Source organism: Gadus macrocephalus, chromosome 1, assembly GCF_031168955.1.
Source record: "Gadus macrocephalus chromosome 1, ASM3116895v1".
NCBI lineage: Eukaryota > Metazoa > Chordata > Actinopteri > Gadiformes > Gadidae > Gadus > Gadus macrocephalus.
The window spans coordinates 20,650,156-20,668,966 of record NC_082382.1 but is presented as its reverse complement, the minus strand read 5'-3'; the positions used below and the strand labels follow the sequence as shown (position 1 = coordinate 20,668,966).

Sequence of the window (18,811 nt, the reverse complement as noted above, 5' to 3'; positions counted from 1 at the left end):
TCCCAAAAGCATCGTTGGTGACGAACGTCGTGAAAACACTTGTTTTTGTGGCCTTGAGCGTTTGCGTTTCTCGAACACCTGGGCTGCTCGTATCTAGAATTGACACATGATGAATGGCTTCCTGTATGACCTGGACGCCTCCCTAGGATGAGAAGGAAGCCTCTCTAATTGGTAAGGAGTCGGACATATGTGGCCTGTTGGTATGAATGTGTGAATTATGTCACATGTTAAGGTGAGATGGCTTTATGCAATCCTGGAGACCAGTGCCCAGCAGCTCCCAATGCCCTAAACACACACACACACACACACACACACACACACACACACACACACACACACACACACACACACACACACACACCCACCCTTGGAGAGCCCCCTCACCCCATAAAGAAAGTGTCCCAACGGGAACCCTGTCCCCCTACCATGTTCAACTCTTAACAATATACATTTTACATATAGGATAAAGAATTGAACACAAAACAATGAAGATGTGTTAATTCATCATTGGTCAACAAAAGGCCCCCCAGCACTTTGCTAATTCTCTCCTCCATAGAATCACATCCCATCTCAGCCACTGGCACCTTGAAGCACTTAAAGAGAGAAACAGAGACATAGAATATGAAGAAATATTGGACTAATTACTGCCATGGGACTCAAGGAAGGAATCAACCACTATATTGTCCTTTCCTTTAATATGACCAATGTCCAGAGACAGTGGAGAAACAAGGACCACCTGAAAAGCCTCTGATCTGGTCTGGACCACGCACTGAGTTCAGAAACGTAGACAGAATGTGGTCCGTGTACACAGGGCCATAAACCACATAGACTTCAAACCACTGCAGCGACCAAAGCTAATGCTTTCTTTTCTAAAACCGAATAGTTACCCATAGGCAATACCGATGCCTATTATGTTTCTTGCAGAAAAACTCACAGGTCTCCTAATGCCTAAATCCTCCTCCAACAGCGATGGTCCCCCCTCACCCACGTGACTGGCATCTACCGGCGGTGCACACTCACACACACACACACACACACGCGCACCCTGGCCCTCACAGTTTGTATAATCTAGGCAGGGGACCTTGCAGAAAAGGGGTTAAGAACCCTGCACCAATGGACAGATTAACATTACCAACCACAAATTCAACCCAAAATCAACCATGTTGATTAATTTACATTCGCAATGTGCAAGAAATGCCACACGAGGGCGCTATTAGCCGTGCAATATATATGAGGGAGTGAATGAACAGAACAACGTATTACTTCATAGTGCCAACAATGTAACATAAGGGCGACGGTGGGATAGGCCCAAAACTGGAAATGGATGCAGCACAAATGAATAGTTTTATGTGCGAGTAAATGTGAGTGTATTTATCAGAATATAGTTAAAATATGTCTAGGGCCAGGATTGTATATGAATATTAAGTACATTATTGACGTTGAACCACCTGGTTTGGTTTCTCAATGGACTAGTCTAGGGTGGTTCCTCTGGCATTGATGTCATAGCTCTTGGTCGAGTCTCTCTTGACGTAAATGCACTTATAAATTGAAAGAGGCAAAGAAAAATAAGTTGTGTTGTTTACATAAATGCACAGCGCTACATTGTACCTGATCCCGGGCACACCCAGACCCGGACCCAAAGGACCCGGACCCGGACCCATCACTCCGATATTGACTTGTGTCGGGTTTCTTGATGTAGCCTATACAAGAAACACGAAACCTGAGAGTGACGTCTAGGTGTGATGTGGGTGGGGGTGGCCCGGGTGGGAGGTGGGCTCCAGCAGGTTTCCAAGGGGGTGACAAGACAAGGGTGCGGAGAGGGAGTTGCCGGAGAGGCAGTCGGACCTCCTACGAGCGGCATGCAGCATATAGCGGACGCATGTAGGCCTACATATGCTCAGAAAGGGCACATAATCACGCAGCTGTTCTTTTTAATCGGACGTGGAGCGGTGGTGTCGTTGGATGGGGAGATGGAAATGCGACGGGCCGTCAGCGGCCTGACGAAACTTTCAGTAGCCCACAAGCAAACTTTGAACGATGAATCCTTCCCACAGGTCGGCCTATAGGCTATGGGATGCGTTGAGTGGATAGGGGCATCGTTCGAGGATTTATTGCGGATAGCACCTGTTGCGCAATGGTAATGGATCATCTGTTCAGGAGGAAGCGGTCCGGTCTGCTGAAGACTCTGATTAGTTTATCCCTGGTGTTGGTCTGTCTGCTGATGATCCAGAGATTTAACCGTGTGGATAAGGACGACGAGGTCGGGACGACTCTGAGGCACGCGAGTTGGTTGTGCGGATCCGAGTGTGAGTCTTCGAAAGAGAAGCTGTTCACCAAAAGCCGCCCGACCAACGACTCCTCGGCTGTGACCCGCGAGGAACCGGAGGCGCCAAGTCGGGCGAACGTGTCTAGCGCGCCGCCAACGGCCGCCTGGGACGTGCGCGTAACGAACTGCAGCGAGGACACCGCGGTGAGGACGCAGGACTGGTTCCAGCGTCTGGACTCACGTTTTCACCAGTTTGTGCTTCACAGACATTGCAGGTACTTCCCGATGCTGATCGACCACCCGGAGACGTGCAGGGACGGAGACGTGCGCCTGCTTATAGTGGTCAAGTCCGTCATACAGCAGCACGACAGGCGCGAAGCCCTGCGTAAGACATGGGGACGGCTGCAGACCCTAGGAGGGAGAAAAACAAAGACACTGTTCTTGTTGGCCAAACCGTCGGACGACAAAGACGCGAAAAACCTACAAAGGCTTATCGAGTACGAGGACAGGATCTACGGGGACATTCTGCAGTGGGACTTCATGGACACGTTCTTCAACCTCACTTTGAAGGAGGTGAACTTTCTTAAATGGTTCGACATTTACTGCCCCGACGTGGAGTTTATATTCAAGGGGGACGACGATGTGTTTGTGAACACCGACAATCTGCTGGATCTTATTGCTTTCCGGGCGGGGGAGAAAGACGCGAACTTGTTTATTGGCGACGCCATCTCCAATGCCAGGCCGATTAGAAACCGCACAAACAAATACTACATCCCCAAAGAGCTGTACAACAAACCCGTATACCCTCCGTACGTCGGAGGTGGAGGGTTTCTAATGTCTGGCCAATTGGCCAGGCGACTCTTTGTGGCCTCGGAGGATCTGGAGATGTTCCCGATCGACGACGTGTTTTTGGGCGTGTGCCTGGAGAAGCTCCAGCTGGCCCCGGAGAAACACCCGGGATTCAAGAGTTTCGGCATCACCAAGGCCAGGCGCATATCCGTTCGGATGAACAACGAGCCCTGTTTCTTCAAGGGTCTTATCATGGTGCATAAAATGAGTCCACAAGAGCTGCTCAACATGTGGACCATGTTGCAAAACGAAGAGCTGATTTGCGCAAGGAGGACGTTTGTGTGACGCGAGGCAGTGCGCCTTACGCACGGGGCATATGCCTACTTTCCCCGTCGTCTCAAGGAGGCCAACTATTATACCGACATTTACTTAATATTAGTCGGTTAAAGTAACCCCTGCAGAGTTTTTTTTAATTAAATGTTCTTACAATTGGGAAACAACTTGTTTCTAATGTGACACACCAAACATAACTTATTGTTTCTCTCAGCCAATGTAGGCCTATATGGTCCGCATTCTGGCATGCGCAACCACTCATTTTAGTCTTATGGGCTCCCATATGCTACAAAAGGTAACACTGGACACATTGCACTCATGGTATTGGGGTTAGACCATGGAGGAAAATGTCCAGCAAATGGCTAATCTTATTCTAACGACGTGGTATCCAATAACTGCATGACGCCTGAACAGGTACAATCGTGCCATCGTTGTTCAATCTCAGGGTACACCTAGCCTCATGATGGATACCAGCTCATTCATTCAGCACACTCGAGAAGATCGTAAGAAAAACTGACCAAACAGAATAGATTTACTCAATGAAAAGGTTGCAAATGACTCAAATTTATCAATGCAGCCGTGTGGGAGGAATACGTTACACACGTGTTTTATTTAATAAAGATGATTGTTGATGGTATAGGGTTGACGTCTAAGTAAGTTCATTGTTTAATTAATGTTCATTTTTAAAGGGTTGAAGGTTAATTTTCAAGTTTAAAACCAAAGATCAAACTGTACCTCTGTGTGTGTACATAGAACTGCACAACCCAATAGACTCTAATTCATGTTTAATTGCTGAGCACATTTTCATTGGGGAATTCGGTAGATTAAAAGGTCTGTTGCAGATGTTTAATAATTAAAGTGTGTTTGCATTTATTTCCAATTCATGGAATGGTTGTGTTTAAATGTTGCTGAAGGGTATTCACAGCAATTGGTTTCAAAATCGAAATTACAGTAGGGTGGCATACATAATAAGTATTATTTTGGTATCGTAATTTCACTTTATTACACAAAATAATTAGAAGATCAGAAACAGTGAAAGATATATTTCACACAAAATACTGAGAAAGGGAAGATCGAAGCGCAATTCAAATGGCTATATAGTTTGCAATTTCAATGCATTCCAAAGCAGACAGAATATCCTACTTTCAATACAAAGCAAAACTCAGGTGACTAATTTTACCGGATGCAAAAATTACTATCTTCAATTACTATCTTTAGTTTTCCCGTTTTTGGGTCCCAAAATACAAAGAGAAAAATATTTTTTCTTCATGTTGAAGTGCAACGTGTTCTATCCAAACAATACGACGTTCCATTCAAATGCCAAAAAGCACCATATGTGTTCACATATAACATTTGCTACTACAAGACATGGCAACCTAGAACTAAATAAGATAATTCTACTGACCGGGTAGCTTGTGAACTGTATGGCCCTTTGAGACTGTAATTGTAAAAAAAGGTCTTTACAAATAAACGTGAGGATCTTCTTTAAAAAACATCTTGCCCAACGTGATTTATGTGATTTGCTGTGTGCTGTTCACGACTGAAACCCGGACCTGAGAATGTTCGATGCCGTATCTTGTTGTTAAATATGAAAAGCAACACTTTGCATCACGTGGATTATAGATCAGGATTAAGTACTAGAAATAAGGATGCGAAACAAGTGCTAGAATCTCATACTGTAGATTGTCATTAGCTGAAGGCCAAACCACATAACTCACATCACATACACTACAGAGTATATCTGTATAAAAAACAGTGTGCTTCTCAAAGCATGATTATCTTATTCAAGTGCTGAGGCATGAGTAGATACACAGAACAACAAGCAGGTTGAGCAGGAAAAACTTTGGTGAGAGCGAAGGACAAAGGGAGGAAGGGAAAGGAAAGAGAGACAGAGAAAGAGGGAATGGGGGAGAGAGAGAGAGAGAGGGGGGAGGGAGACATGAGTAGAAAAATGTAAACAGTTCCAAAGCTTCAAGCAGGATATTGTAAAAAGCAGCAGTCTCTACCGATAGAGCACGCCGACAATCTAGATCCTCTCCTTGATGTGCATCCGCTCTGATTCTCTTAAACCCATAAGAGCCGGGCTCTATATGGTTCCGGAGCCATGCCTGGCCCTTCCAATGATTGAATCTTCCAAACTAAATGTCACTTTACATAAAATATTGTGTAAATAACTTTCAAGGACATAAAGCTACCAACATTTCAAGTAATTATTTTACCAACCCCACCTGAGGGCAGCCAATCAGAACAGTGAGTACTCCGGCCCCCTGACCTTGGCGTTTGGCTACTCATTAATGTGACATAGTGACTGTGAGGTGTGGCCCCTACTCCTCCTCATCCCCTGGGTGGAGGCCCCGGATGGGGGTCACCGCTGGCTGGCCCGGGCTCTGGGGGCCCTGGGCTCCAGGGCCGGGATCCGGCTGGTCCTTCTCACGGCCTTGGATCTGGCCCCGTCCGACCAGGCCTGCCTCAGCCTGGCTCCTCCCACAGCCTTACCTGTACACACAGACACAGACACAGACACAGACACACACACACACACACACACACACAGACAGACAGACAGACAGACAGACAGACAGACAGACAGACAGACAGACAGACAGACAGACAGACAGACAGACAGACAGACAGACAGACAGACAGACAGACAGACAGACAGACAGACAGACAACCGTCCTTTGTCATTGGGCCTATGATATAAGCATGCAGAGGGCAGTCGCCTTCTGGTTGAGTGAAACTGAAAGGTGATGCAGGCGGTGGGGGTCATGCAGGTAATAAAAGAGATTTGCTCAGGTAAGCAGAATTCGGGTCCCTCGACCTAAACGGGTGAAGATCAGAACAGGTTGTTCCCGGGAGGTGCCCTGGGTCTCCCAGTGTGGAAAGCCCTTACCATTTGACGTGAAAACCCACGCTACAAAATAAATAATGAATACCTGATAATAGTACAATATAACCATACCCGAAATGCACTCATTCAAGAGGAAAGTACATCTTGGAATGGGCAGTAAACAAGTTAGAAAAAACAGTCATAGGGGAACAAAATATGCATGTAACATATTAGCAACCACCGAATTAGCAACCACCGTTGTGCTAACTACCATTAGCACAACGTTGACGCTACACACACCCTCGAGCCCAAACAGCCGACACACACCGTGAGGTTATAGAGCCGTACTACTAGAACTTTGTGGGGCTTTGGTGTTGGATGCTTGGAAGAGGCGGGGCAGAGGAGGGGAGGAGAGGGTGGGGGGGGGTGAATGAATGAATACGCCACCTTGTACTGGCTGCGTCGTCTGGGATCCAACGGCCCTCCGCGAGTTCTGTTTACAGCCCTCTCTTCCCGTGAGGTGAGCCTTCCAGGCCTGCAGACGCGGGGGGACAAAGTAGCTCAATCAGGTGGCCGATACTGTGGGCCCAGTGTAGGGCCGGGCCACGGAGAAACCACAGTACCACTGCTAGGGTCTCTGCCTGCCCCCGCCCCCCCCCCCCCCCCCCGCGCCCACACTACAAGAGCGGGGGGGCGACCCTCTAGCCGACGGTGGAGCCCTTAACGTTGAGCTCTAACCTTGTTAGAACCGTGCCAGGCTGCCAGTGTTCGATTCCAGCATGGCGGAACCAGAACCATGCAAGGCATGGACACACTCAGGGAGTGGGGAACATGTTTATATATTCAAAACTGTCGAGTGTGTGTGTGTGTGTGTGTGTGTGTGTGTGTGTGTGTGTGTGTGTGTGTGTGTGTGTGTGTGTGTGTGTGTGTGTGTGTGTGTGTGTGTGTGTGTGAAAGTGAGGGGAAGAGCGTTGTGGCTCTGAGTCAGTTTCCTGGCTGATGTGCAAGACAGACGTACCTGAACATGTGTCTACCGTAGGCCTGACCTCAAACCCATGCAGAAGTTCCACCAGTGCTTCCTGATATGCTCAGCTTCAAGCTCTCAGCATGCGAGTGTGGTGGCCGATAGAAGGTTGAGGCTTTTCCGTTGAGATGGACATAGATAATGCTTTTTTGTCTCATCATCATTGCATTTGACAGTTGCTCCAATTATAGTTGCCGCATTACAGGCATCGGAAGCAGAAAATGGTAGCCCTCGAAACCTACTAATATTGAATCCTTAATAACCTTTTCATTAAATAAAACGGGCAAATTACTCGTCTATTTTTTCTTTTACATGGATATGAAATACCCACTTAGATTCTTACCGAACATAGCGATAATGTGTTCACTTTTTGTTGCGATAATTCGACAACAATTTTCTCAGAAGGAAGGGTTAGTGATCTATTTGCCGCCAACCACCAAAGGCTGTGGTTTGGGGGGATTTTAAACCAATCACAATGCAAAGAATGTGAGCGGTTCCGCCTATTGGACCGTTAGCTGGACAGAGACCCTCTGTCTGCTTTGTAGATAATTGTAGGAGTTTTCCTACACCTGTTTGCTGTCCCCTGATATATACATGAGAGAGAGAGAGAGAGAGAGAGAGAGAGAGAGAGAGAGAGAGAGAGAGAGAGAGAGAGAGAGAGAGAGAGAGAGAGAGAGAGAGAGAGAGAGAGAGAGAGAGAGAGAGAGAGAGAGAGAGAGAGAGAGAGAGAGAGAGAGAGAGAGAGAGAGAATTGTGGCTTGACAGACAGACAGAACGTGCCCCCCCGCTGCTTTCCGTCTTACATTATCTTTCTTATCAAACTCATTCCTCAGAGGGGAAGTGGCTTCTGTGCCCTATTGAATAGTGACATTTCTTTAAGGTGTAGGCCTACGAAGATAGTGGGAAGAAAAAATTCTCAGCTATTCTAAACTTAGTTCCCTTTTAGGTATATTTTTATCTGAAATTCAGTTCCGTATTCCTCTTCAGCAGAAGAAGTGTGTGTGTGTGTGTGTGTGTGTGTGTGTGTGTGTGTGTGTGTGTGTGTGTGTGTGTGTGTGTGTGTGTGTGTGTGTGTGTGTGTGTGTGTGTGTGTGTGTGTGTGTGTGTGTGTGTGTGTGTGATTACCTTACCTGATTCAATAAAAACAACGACATTAGTTTGCCGCCCATCTACAGGTATGTGCTGATGATAAAAATGTACTGTGCATTTCCAGACACCTCTAGAGGTTGTTTTGTGTAACATAATAATACCCATGACACATTTTGACACGCAAATGTTTGTTTGGTTAAGCCCTCTCTTTCGAGTGCGGGACAAAGGAAAAGCAATACAATTAAGAATGAATGGACGAAGTTTGAGCTCACAAATGGACCGGCTGCTCATGTTTGAACCCTGAGCTCACTTTGGGAGCGCGGTCATGTAGTGGTTCAGAGACGGGGTGACGTGCAGCCTCACCTTCTCCCCGGGGATGAAGTTGTTGTGACACAGAGGGCAGTGGTTGGAGCCTTTGCCTGAGGCCGGAGCTGGAAGAGACACGCAGGAGTCAATTCTGTTGACAACACTTCTGTGGGGTTCAACAGCACCCTGCCATTAACAATTAGACCGGAAACTTTGGTGAATTCATATTTTAATTCAGCTGTTTGGGAATTCTAACAATGTACTTCTTCATATATGTTAATAATTGTTTTATCATAAAAAAAAAAATATCCTGAATTAATCTGATAGGGTTGATAGTGTTATCTTATCTTTAATTATTTGGCTACTTATATATATATATATATATATATATATATATATATATATATAGCATTTTCTTTCAATACAAAATCGAATTCTTAACCAAATCCTTATCCTAATTAAATTCAATGAAAGTTGTTCAGCATTATCTTCCCATCGTATTCCAAGTGTTTCCCTGAGCAGCCGTCAAGCGGATCTCGCTCGCGCCAACTTTAGCAGTGGGCGCCATTAGCATAGCGTAGCATAGCTTAGCCTAGCATAGCAGCAGGCTAGAGGCTCACGGTTGCAGGCGGGCCCCTGGGCGTGGCGGGCCAGCTCCCGGGTGGGCAGGGCCTCGGAGCAGCGGGGACACTGGCTGAAGCGGGCCCTGCTCTCACACTCCCCCAGCCGGTGCTCCGTCAGGCTGGCAATCTCCACCACCTGGCAGCGAACACACACACGCACACGCACACGCACACACGCACGCAGACACACAGACACACACACACACACACACACACACACACACACACACACAGGTGGTAATTATACGTGACATATAAGACATTGTTGTGACACAGGCTCACGCAGGTTCATGCAGGAATATATTGTATATAAAGATGTAAATTAAACAGAAGGATAATTATTATTATAAGGTGTGTGTGTGTGTGTGTGTGTGTGTGTGTGTGTGTGTGTGTGTGTGTGTGTGTGTGTGTGTTTTTTACCCATCACATTTTTACGAGATGGGACTTCAGTAAAGGCAGCTCGAGGCTGTACAGGAGCATGGAGGGGTGAGGCATCGTGCTCGGCCCGACATCAAGTCGGCCGAGTTAACTTGAAAGTTTACTGTGTATTATGTTGCACAAAAACATCTGTGCAGTGCAGTAGTGAACCGTGACTCTTAAACCTTGGCCCTCTGACCCCCCCCCCCCCCTGCCTTGCCATGTCGCGACAAAATGCAAACCAGCTTAGCTAAAGGGCTGATTATGGATCCACGTCGAAGACGCCAGGGGGTTGTTTACGGACCCATTACGTCCTTGCGGACCCTCCTTGCGGACCCTCCTTGCGTCCGCCTGACGTGCGCCTCCCAAAATCTGTAACCTTGCGTCGAGGCGACGCAGCAGTGATTGGTCAGCTCACCTGACGCAGAACCAAACTGCGGCGAAGCGTCTGCGTGGTCATTGCGTTGCATCGCGTTGAACCATGATCAGCCCTTTACTGTGTCCTCTCGATAGTACTGCAAAAGTAACCTACGACAATCCCAGCTCTGAGACAAAAAATGCATACGCTGGTCCAGCCTTAGCAGTGCAACGAGCAAACAGCACCGAGAGGGTGCGAGTCACCACTGAAACTAAACACAGCGATCTCGTAAGCCTAATGCAAATTCGTTCATAGACAGATAATCGCATGATCCAACAAGCTGAAGAATATATAGACGTACAGTTTATATAGAAATTGGCCCAGGGTGCGAAACAGATGAGAGCAGACAAATCGAAACATCCTAACAGTTAAGCTTTTGCTCCTTGGTTGATATCGTCAAAGGCTATCGCAATAGTCGGCGGAGCTGAAATGCCTTTCAGAAGCTGTGGCTTTCTGACCCAACTTTAGCTTTGCTGTTGGTCTTCCTGTTATTCGCTTAACGTGTGTCAGTGTGTCCCAGTGTGTCCCAGTGTGTCACAGTGTGACACAGTGTGACAGTGTGCTACAGTGTGTCACAGTGTGTCCCAGTGTGTCCCAGTGTGTCACAGTGTGACACAGTGTGACACAGTGTGACAGTGTGCTACAGTGTGTCACAGTGTGTCCCAGTGTGTCCCAGTGTGTCACAGTGTGTCGCAGTGTGTCGCAGTGGGTCAAAGTGTGTCCCAGTGTGTCCCAGTGTGTCCCAGTGTGTCACAGTGTGACACAGTGTGACAGTGTGTCACAGTGTGTCACAGTGTGTCACAGTGTGTCACAGTGTGTCGCAGTGGGTCAAAGTGTGTCCCAGTGTGTCCCAGTGTGTCCCAGTGTGTCACAGTGTGACACAGTGTGACAGTGTGTCACAGTGTGTCACAGTGTGTCACAGTGTGTCACAGTGTGTCACAGTGTGTCGCAGTGGGTCAAAGTGTGTCCCAGTGTGTCCCAGTGTGTCACAGTGTGTCACAGTGTGTCAGTGGGTCACAGTGTGTCCCAGTGTGTCACAGTGTGTCACAGTGTGTCAGTGGGTCACAGTGTGTCCCAGTGTGTCCCAGTGTGTCCCAGTGTGTCACAGTGTGTCACAGTGTGTCACAGTGTGTGGGGCCCAGTGGGTCCTACCTGTCTGCACTCCTCACAGCGCCGCAGCATGGGACAGTGCTTCCAGTAGTGCAGATCCAGCTGGTCCTCCGTGAACGCCTCGTCCCTCTTACCACAGAAGATGCAAAGGCTGGAACGACACAGATCGCCCGTTTAGCCGAATCCTTGAAGAGATTGGCCGGCGACAGTGGGGACCCTGATGTTCGACTTACCGCTCCTATTAGAGCTTAGATCGGGCCCAGAAAATCAAGCCCGACCCGGCCCGAGCCCGTGCACGTTCTGTCCAAGCCCGGCCCGGCCCGACACTTTAACTGTAATTATGAGCCCGAGCCCGATTTCAACCCGACATTTTTAATGCATGTGTAACTTTGTACACATTTGTTACTTAGGCCTACTCTGCTAAATATATATGTAAGGGTTAATGTATATATAGAACGCCGGTCACTATCGGGGAAATAAGCCCTGAAGGGGCTTATTTTCGATAATGACCGGCGACGTTCTATACATTATAACCGCTTGTTACACGGCTACTTGCCAAAATGAAAAAAAATCACTGCTCGACTGAATGTTGGTATACAGCGCGCAGGCTTGAATCACTCCACTTTTCTTTGTGGAGAACCAGCGCCTTCAATATGTACTACAGCGTTTCTACAGCTCGAAACCTACCAAACCTACCTTCGAGCGGGGGGGGGGGGGGGGGGGGGTATCGTGAACCTACGGACTTCAGTGGGGGTTTCATTCCGTCTGCGCACGGCACTTTCTCAACGATAATCAATAATCTTCCTCCCACTCAGGGTGAAAATGGTAGGTCTTAGCTCGTTTCCCCTCAGCCATGCCAACGTTTAGGAGTGTGTAACTCATGTTGACGGCTTTCAACTGCTGTTGACAGCGCATGCGCTACCGCGCGTATATGTCCCGCGCAAATTTTCTTTTATTAAAAAAAGAATAAAAAATAAATAATCTTTTTTTTTTTTTTTTTTACCCCTCGCGGTCGACTTGGGATCTGTCGGCGGTCTACTGGTAGACCGCGATCGACTGGTTGGGCACCCCTGGTTTAAGTGATAGCGATGTTGTACTGTGTCATTTCGCGTGGGATAAAATGTACATGCTATCCGTACAGAACTCAGAGTGAATATTATTGAGTACTACTAGGTCGTTTGGCTGATGCTTGTTGACTCCGTTTGGATTCAGATACGTTTCTTTTTGGAGTAGGGACGGGGTTCCCACTCTAGCAGGATGAGAACCAGAGAACCCATAATAGAGAACAAAGCGCTCCGCAGGTGATAGTGGAGACGGATGAGTATAGAGAAGGTACGACGGTCTAGGACCCGATCTATGAAGCCGAGTTGTGAGTCCGGGTGGCACTTTGCCGAACTATCAATGCAAAGACTTTGAATGCGCTTGGGAGTGTGTGCGGTGATGGCTGCTTTAACCCGTTGCACATTGTGCACATTGAATGCTCAGTGTGCAAAAAGATTTGCAGCCTAGCCTCGCCCCGACTCTCGGTCATCTGTCTCAGGCCAGGGGCTGTTTGGACAGCAACAATCCACACACCTTAAATAGATCTATATCTATATGGAGATCTAGATCTATCTATCTTTCTATACGGTGAATGACGTACTTGTCCAGGTCTCCCACACCAGCCTGCTCAACTGCTAATAGCTTCTTTTGGGACACCTTATCAGCCTCTGAAAAATAAAAACGATTTGTAAAGAGTATGTAATACTCCATAGATGAAGAGACGGCAATAAAAATCAGATAAAAGTTGTTTCTACCTTCAGTGGCAGGTTTTTATGGTATAAGTGATAAGAATCTTTCTGCAGGTCGATGGATCAGGGAAACTAAATTGCTTCATTCTTTAGTAAGGTAAACAAGGAACTGGTACAGGTTTGATACCAGATATTACAAATTGGATCTTGTTCCAATTCTTACACAGTGCCAATGCTTCTCTGTTGGCTGAGACGACTCAGGGCAACATGTGTCCCATGTGAGCCACCATAGCGTGCCTACCTGTTGGGGGGCCGGCCTGCGGGGCCTCCCTGGGACCGCTGGGGGCCCCCTTTGGACCGCTGGGGGCCTTCACGTCAAGCGCTGGCCCCTCAGCAGAGTCCTCCTCCTGGTTCAGGACGGGGGGGGCAGAGGGTCCGGGTTCACAGAGACGTGAGCCATCAGGTACAAACAGAAAGTGTCATAAGGTCAGCTGGCCAAACATCAACCGCATGGCTCAGGAGCGATATATAATGTAATTGCAATGTGACATTTGAATACGATTTACATGCTCCGTTTCAACCATCCCGACATGGAAATAAATCAAACACGATCCTCGTGAAGGCACAACTCCCGACACGTCTCCAAAGCAGAGCAGAGGATTTGCACCGAAGTTCCGTGTTTATTCCATTTCATCCAATTAAAAAGTACATGAAGTCAGCGCCACTCCGCCTGCAGGAACTGGCTGCGTGCCTCGGGGGGGGGGGGGGGGGGGGGACGACGACGTCACGGCGCCACCTACCGTCAGCTCCTTCAGCGCAGCCAGCTGCTCCTGAAGGGAGCGGATCTGCTCCCTCTCCCTCTCCCCGTCCTCCGGGCCGGCGTCTCCCTGCTGGGAGAGAGGGCACGGCCCTGTTGGCGGAGGCAAATGTACAAGAACCACCGACCCAGCCACGTCATCCGTGGCACATCCAGCTGCCGTTTGTTTTCTAAGCTGACAAGCAGTGCCCAGGGAACGACACGCAAGCGTTCCCTGGCAGGCAGGCGAGCACTTGGTGAACACAGAGGGCACTTTGATTCGATTTCATTTCCATCTCTTTTACAGGGAATTAGATAGACTTCACAATTTATTTTTCGGAGGCTGCTTAGGTGTCCCAAAAGGGGTCGTTAGCAGATGAGCAGCCTGGCGTGGGAGACCTGGACAAGTTTGCATTCACCATAGAGAGATAGAAAGAGAGATAGTTAGGCAAGGGGCAACCTGTGTAATTTGAATCCATAATTCCCCTCATCCTTTCCATAAATGGCCTCTCTCTCTGTCTCTCTCTCTCTCTAGTACATAGGTCACAGAAGCCACTTCCTCTCTGAGAAATTATAATGGTAAAAAAGATAAAGTAAGATGGAAAGCAGCGGGGGACACGGTCTGTCTGTGTCACGCCACAATTCTCTCTCTCTCTCTCTCTCTCTCTCTCTCTCTCTCTCTCTCTCTCTCTCTCTCTCTCCTCTCTCTCTCTCTCTCTCTCTCTCTCTCTCTCTCTCTCTCTCTCTCTCTCTCTCTCTCTCTCTCTCTCTCTCTCTCTCTCTCTCTCTCTCTCTCAGATGTGAGCCAAGTGCTTCTGTGCTTCTTGATGAGCGTCGGCCTCAACGTAGCGAGACGGTACGCTCCGGCTGTTCCCAGAGGCCCGCATCCAAATGCCAGCTGCTTTGTATAAAGAGCGTCTGCTACAGGAGTCCCACGTGAACTGGGCTCCGTCTTTCTCAGGACTCTGCGCCCACGCAAACCCAGTGTCCCCTACCCGGGGGGTCCTCCGGGCGCCCCTCCGTCCAGGCGGGCGAAGGCGTCGAAGAGCCTCTTGTAGAGGACGCTGCGGCGGGCGGCGGCGTCCCCGGTGGGCAGGGCCTGCAGCACGGGCGCCGGGTGGGTCCGGTACACGGAGAGCACCACGCGCACCGCCGCCTCCCGGACCTCCGCCGCCCCGTGCTCCAGCGCCGCGCGGCAGAACTGGAACAGGAAACGAAAAGGGGTTGTTTAGACTCGGGCCAATGGCGCGGGCCCTGCTCGGTTGTGTGTCTAGGTAGTGTTGTAGCATTAATAATAACAACTTATCTAATTCACTTCAACTAGCTAAAAGCAAGAGGAATCGGGGAGTCCAGGTCGAGTATAGATGGAGAGTTTATTGCCACCCGCAAACGAGAGACAACAAAGCCGAATGGTATCCGCGAATACACACTACTGAATGATTCCCGGACAGCTCCTTATATCCCCGATTTTTACACAATACAAAGTTGGACTTTCATCAAATATAGAATTTCCCATCAAGGTCATACTGTGTGGATGTCAGCATACCCTATGTCTTCTGAATCCCAATGTGACCTTAGAACATATATTATCCTTATACAAACAGAGATGATGCACACGTGTGAATGTAAGCATTGTCTTCAGAGAGTACATCAAAATGGGAGTAGACTGGACTCTCTGACCGGTCAGGTGAGAAATGTCCTGGACCTATTCACTGGTGTCACACGGCACACAACATCTAGGTTAAAGGTGATCAGCTCTTCTCCACCATTAAAGTATATATATGATATGTAGGCCTAATAATAATCATAGTTTAACATAGAATGTAAGGTTAATTTCTACCACAGTAAGTAGAACCCCAGCCTGGAGACACAGTGTGTGAGGTATGAATGGGTTAAGAACGTTTGCATAGGAGAGATGTCTAATAGTTCCAGAGGATGAAAACATTATATATAGTTATATAGTTCTAGGAGCTAGACGTTATTGTAATAGTTCTAGGAGATTGAACATAATCATAATAGTTCCAGGAGATAGAACATTATCAGAATAGTTCTAGGAGCTAGAACATTATTAAAATGGTTCTAGGAGATTGAACGTAATCATAATAGTTCTGGGAGAAAGAACATTTTCGTCATAGTTCTAATCTAGAAGATTGAACATTATCATAATTGTTCGAGGAGCTAGAACATTTTACTACTATGATAGCAGGCCTGCCGCCCCGGTTACTCAAGTTACTCAATTGCGCATGTGCCAATCGTGAACACATATATACACCGCAGGCACGCACATGCGCACGAACATACACGGAAACACACACACACACACACACACACACACACACACACACACGGTCCCGCCACCGGCACACACGCAGGTAAGAACACACACGCAAGCACGCACATGTGCACGATGATACACGGAAACGCACGCGAAAACTCTAGTTATCATAATAGTTCTGCTGAGCTGAACTCCCCCACCCAGCTAGCATAAAGGACCTTGGACCTAGGACGGCCGCCAGCTGAATAAGACCCATTTTCCTGCAGTATCCATTCTAATCTAAATAAATGGCAGAATAGTAGGATGGCTATCCCCAGCGGCCACCAGCGGTATACTGCACGCTTCTATACAATGGGTGACCAAACCCCTCTCTGGGCATGCAGACAAGCAGCTATTATGTTCTCTGTTGTCTCTCCTGGCAAGACTTCTTTCTCCTTACTGGAAACTCAAACCTGGTCTCGGACCAGAAGGAAACTACCGTGGCAACCGGGTCAAGAGAGAGAAGGGGGAGAAAACGCACATAATGAAGCTAGACTACCAACAACAACCCAATGCCATTCCCCCCCCCCCCCCCTCCCATCTGTTTTTCGGACTACATTTCCCACAATGCAAAGTTGTTTTCCCCTATGACTGACAGATGAAACCAACACATGGCATATACAAAGCTTCCTGTTAATATGTAATGTCAGATTAAATAGTAATCATAATATGTTGCCATAATGTAACTTAATCCAAAACCTCAAGGCCACAGTAGACAACTTCTATTCAATCGTGAACAAACTGTTTTCCCTTCCACTCTTCCAAATGCCAGTGTTCTAGTAAACAAAGCGTTTCGCTGCTTATTGAGCTGTGGATCGCCGTGGGTGGGGGGGGGGGGGGGGGGGGGGGGGGTCACCTATATGGCTCCAAAATCATTATCCTCCTGTCACATCTCAATGGCAGACAAGAAGAGGTTACCAAGCAAACGCGAGAAGCAGCCACAGACTCCAGAGGTGGGGGTCGGCCTCACAAGCATGTACAAACACGCAAACAAAGGACACCGAATGCCAGCTCTGGCCGCTTTCTTCTTTGAAAGGGTGGAGACGGGAGGGGAAGGGATGGCTGGGACGGGGTGGACTCGCTCATAAAGGCCATGAAGAGAGAGAGAGAGGGAGGTTTGGGTACGGCCGGTGTGTGTGTGTGTGTGTGTGTGTGTGTGTGTGTGTGTGTGTGTGTGTGTGTGTGTGTGTGTGTGTGTGTGTGTGTGTGTGTGTGTGTGTGTGTGTGTGTGTGTGTGTGTGTGTGTGTGTGTGTGTGTGTGCGTCACGCCGGTAGGCAGGAAGCCGGCATGCGCACCAACAAACATACAAAGTATAACATCTCGCCCGTTGTAACTGCCATCGTTAATGCAGCAGAGAAAGATATACTTTAGACAACAGCTCTATTGATCCCAAATACCCCTGATGTTGTGTTTTTAAACAGAGACAGAAGGGAAGTGCTCTTACTTGAGATAGGCTGTGTATTTGATCTGTACATGGAATTGCTTTCAACGATAAAATCATTAAATACCAGCCCATTCTGCAAATTCTAAGGGACCTAGGCTACCAATGCAAGCTAATAGTGTTTATTTTTGGAAGCTTGGGGCATGTCCACAACCATGTTTTCAGTGGGTTAAGGCTGGCTGGGCTCTCCAGCAGAAAATCTAAACAATTAGCAAAGCCTGGCAGTGTGGCGCAGGAGCGCTTGGCGCTCTGAAATATTTGAATCTTGTCATGTGATTGGTGGATTCAAATAAAGAATTAAATGTGTGTGTGTGTGTGTGTGTGTGTGTGTGTGTGTGTGTGTGTGTGTGTGTGTGTGTGTGTGTGTGTGTGTGTGTGTGTGTGTGTGTGTGTGTGTGTGTGTGTGTGTGTGTGTGTGTGTGTGTGTGTGTGTGTGTGTGTGTGTGTGTTCGCAAAGCTATCTAGACACAGCTCAGGGCCTGTCCGAAATTAGATGGTTGACACCTAGACTCTAACGGTGTGGTGGAGGACGAGGAGGTGGCTGCCGGCCTGCAGCCCCAGGGCCGGCAGGAAGCTGGGGAGCTCAGGTCAGCTCTCGCTGGAGGGAAGCAGGCGGTCAGGGTTAGGGCCAGGGAAAGATCCCACTTCTTACCGGGGAGGTGTCTGCTATAGTTAGGGCCCATGCTGCGGGCAAGTGATCGCGTGAGTCGACGAATGAGCTCTGATCTGAGTCATAGACCGCGGAGGACTAGGCTATGGCATGCGGTTCTGAAAGGGAAGTGGCCCGACCGAGAGTGAGATGAATAGAAAGAATGCACCAACACACACAGAGTGAACAATCGAAACCTGAACCAAAGAAAATAATAAAGGGAAAGTAGGTGTAAAAGCTGAAAAAAAAAGCAAAAATTAAATAGGGGAGGAGCCAAAGAAAGAGAACTAAAACCAACAAATGGAGAAGAAAACAATGAGCGAAAGGCATGAGAAACGCAAGAAAAGCAGAACTGAAACCAACCCAAACAACCCTGGTTAGGGTTGCTTCGAGGGAACCCTTCATGACGTACCTTCATGACGTCGCCGGGGCGAAGCCAGAGCGCTCCGTGCCCAGCTGGGCCAGGGCCTTCTCCAGGACTCTGTGCGGCCCAGGGCCCGCCGCGCGGGGGGAACTGGCCTTCAGGGGCCTGCTGAGCTCGGCGGGGACCACCTGCAGGGCCCGCACCTCCTTCCACTGGGCCATGTCCTGGAGGGCAGACACACAGATGGGGGGCGCTTCAGTCTGGTTGCTTTTTCTCCATAAGAACGACATATTTCTATTTTCTTTGTTCTG

General features: G+C 48.3%; 2 protein-coding genes across 2 annotated transcripts in view; one reads left to right on the top strand and one right to left on the bottom strand.

Moving 5' to 3' along the window:
* The first annotated feature begins 1,783 nt into the window (after positions 1-1,783).
* On the top strand, positions 1,784-4,246 carry b3gnt7l (UDP-GlcNAc:betaGal beta-1,3-N-acetylglucosaminyltransferase 7, like). Its single transcript, XM_060052493.1, has one exon. It carries the CDS (start codon positions 2,135-2,137, stop codon positions 3,398-3,400), a length of 1,266 nt encoding a protein of 421 aa, XP_059908476.1. The 5' UTR covers positions 1,784-2,134; the 3' UTR covers positions 3,401-4,246.
* A 776-nt stretch (positions 4,247-5,022) lies between these two features.
* cep104 (centrosomal protein 104) overlaps positions 5,023-18,811 on the bottom strand; it is a 26,567-nt gene continuing 12,778 nt past the window's right edge. Inside the window, 10 exon segments of the mRNA XM_060060037.1 lie at positions 5,023-5,884; positions 6,666-6,753; positions 8,695-8,762; positions 9,258-9,396; positions 11,248-11,356; positions 12,848-12,914; positions 13,237-13,342; positions 13,736-14,008; positions 14,726-14,932; positions 18,557-18,808. Of these exon segments, the coding sequence (XP_059916020.1) occupies positions 5,754-5,884; positions 6,666-6,753; positions 8,695-8,762; positions 9,258-9,396; positions 11,248-11,356; positions 12,848-12,914; positions 13,237-13,342; positions 13,736-14,008; positions 14,726-14,932; positions 18,557-18,808 (1,440 nt within the window). The 3' untranslated portion in view covers positions 5,023-5,753.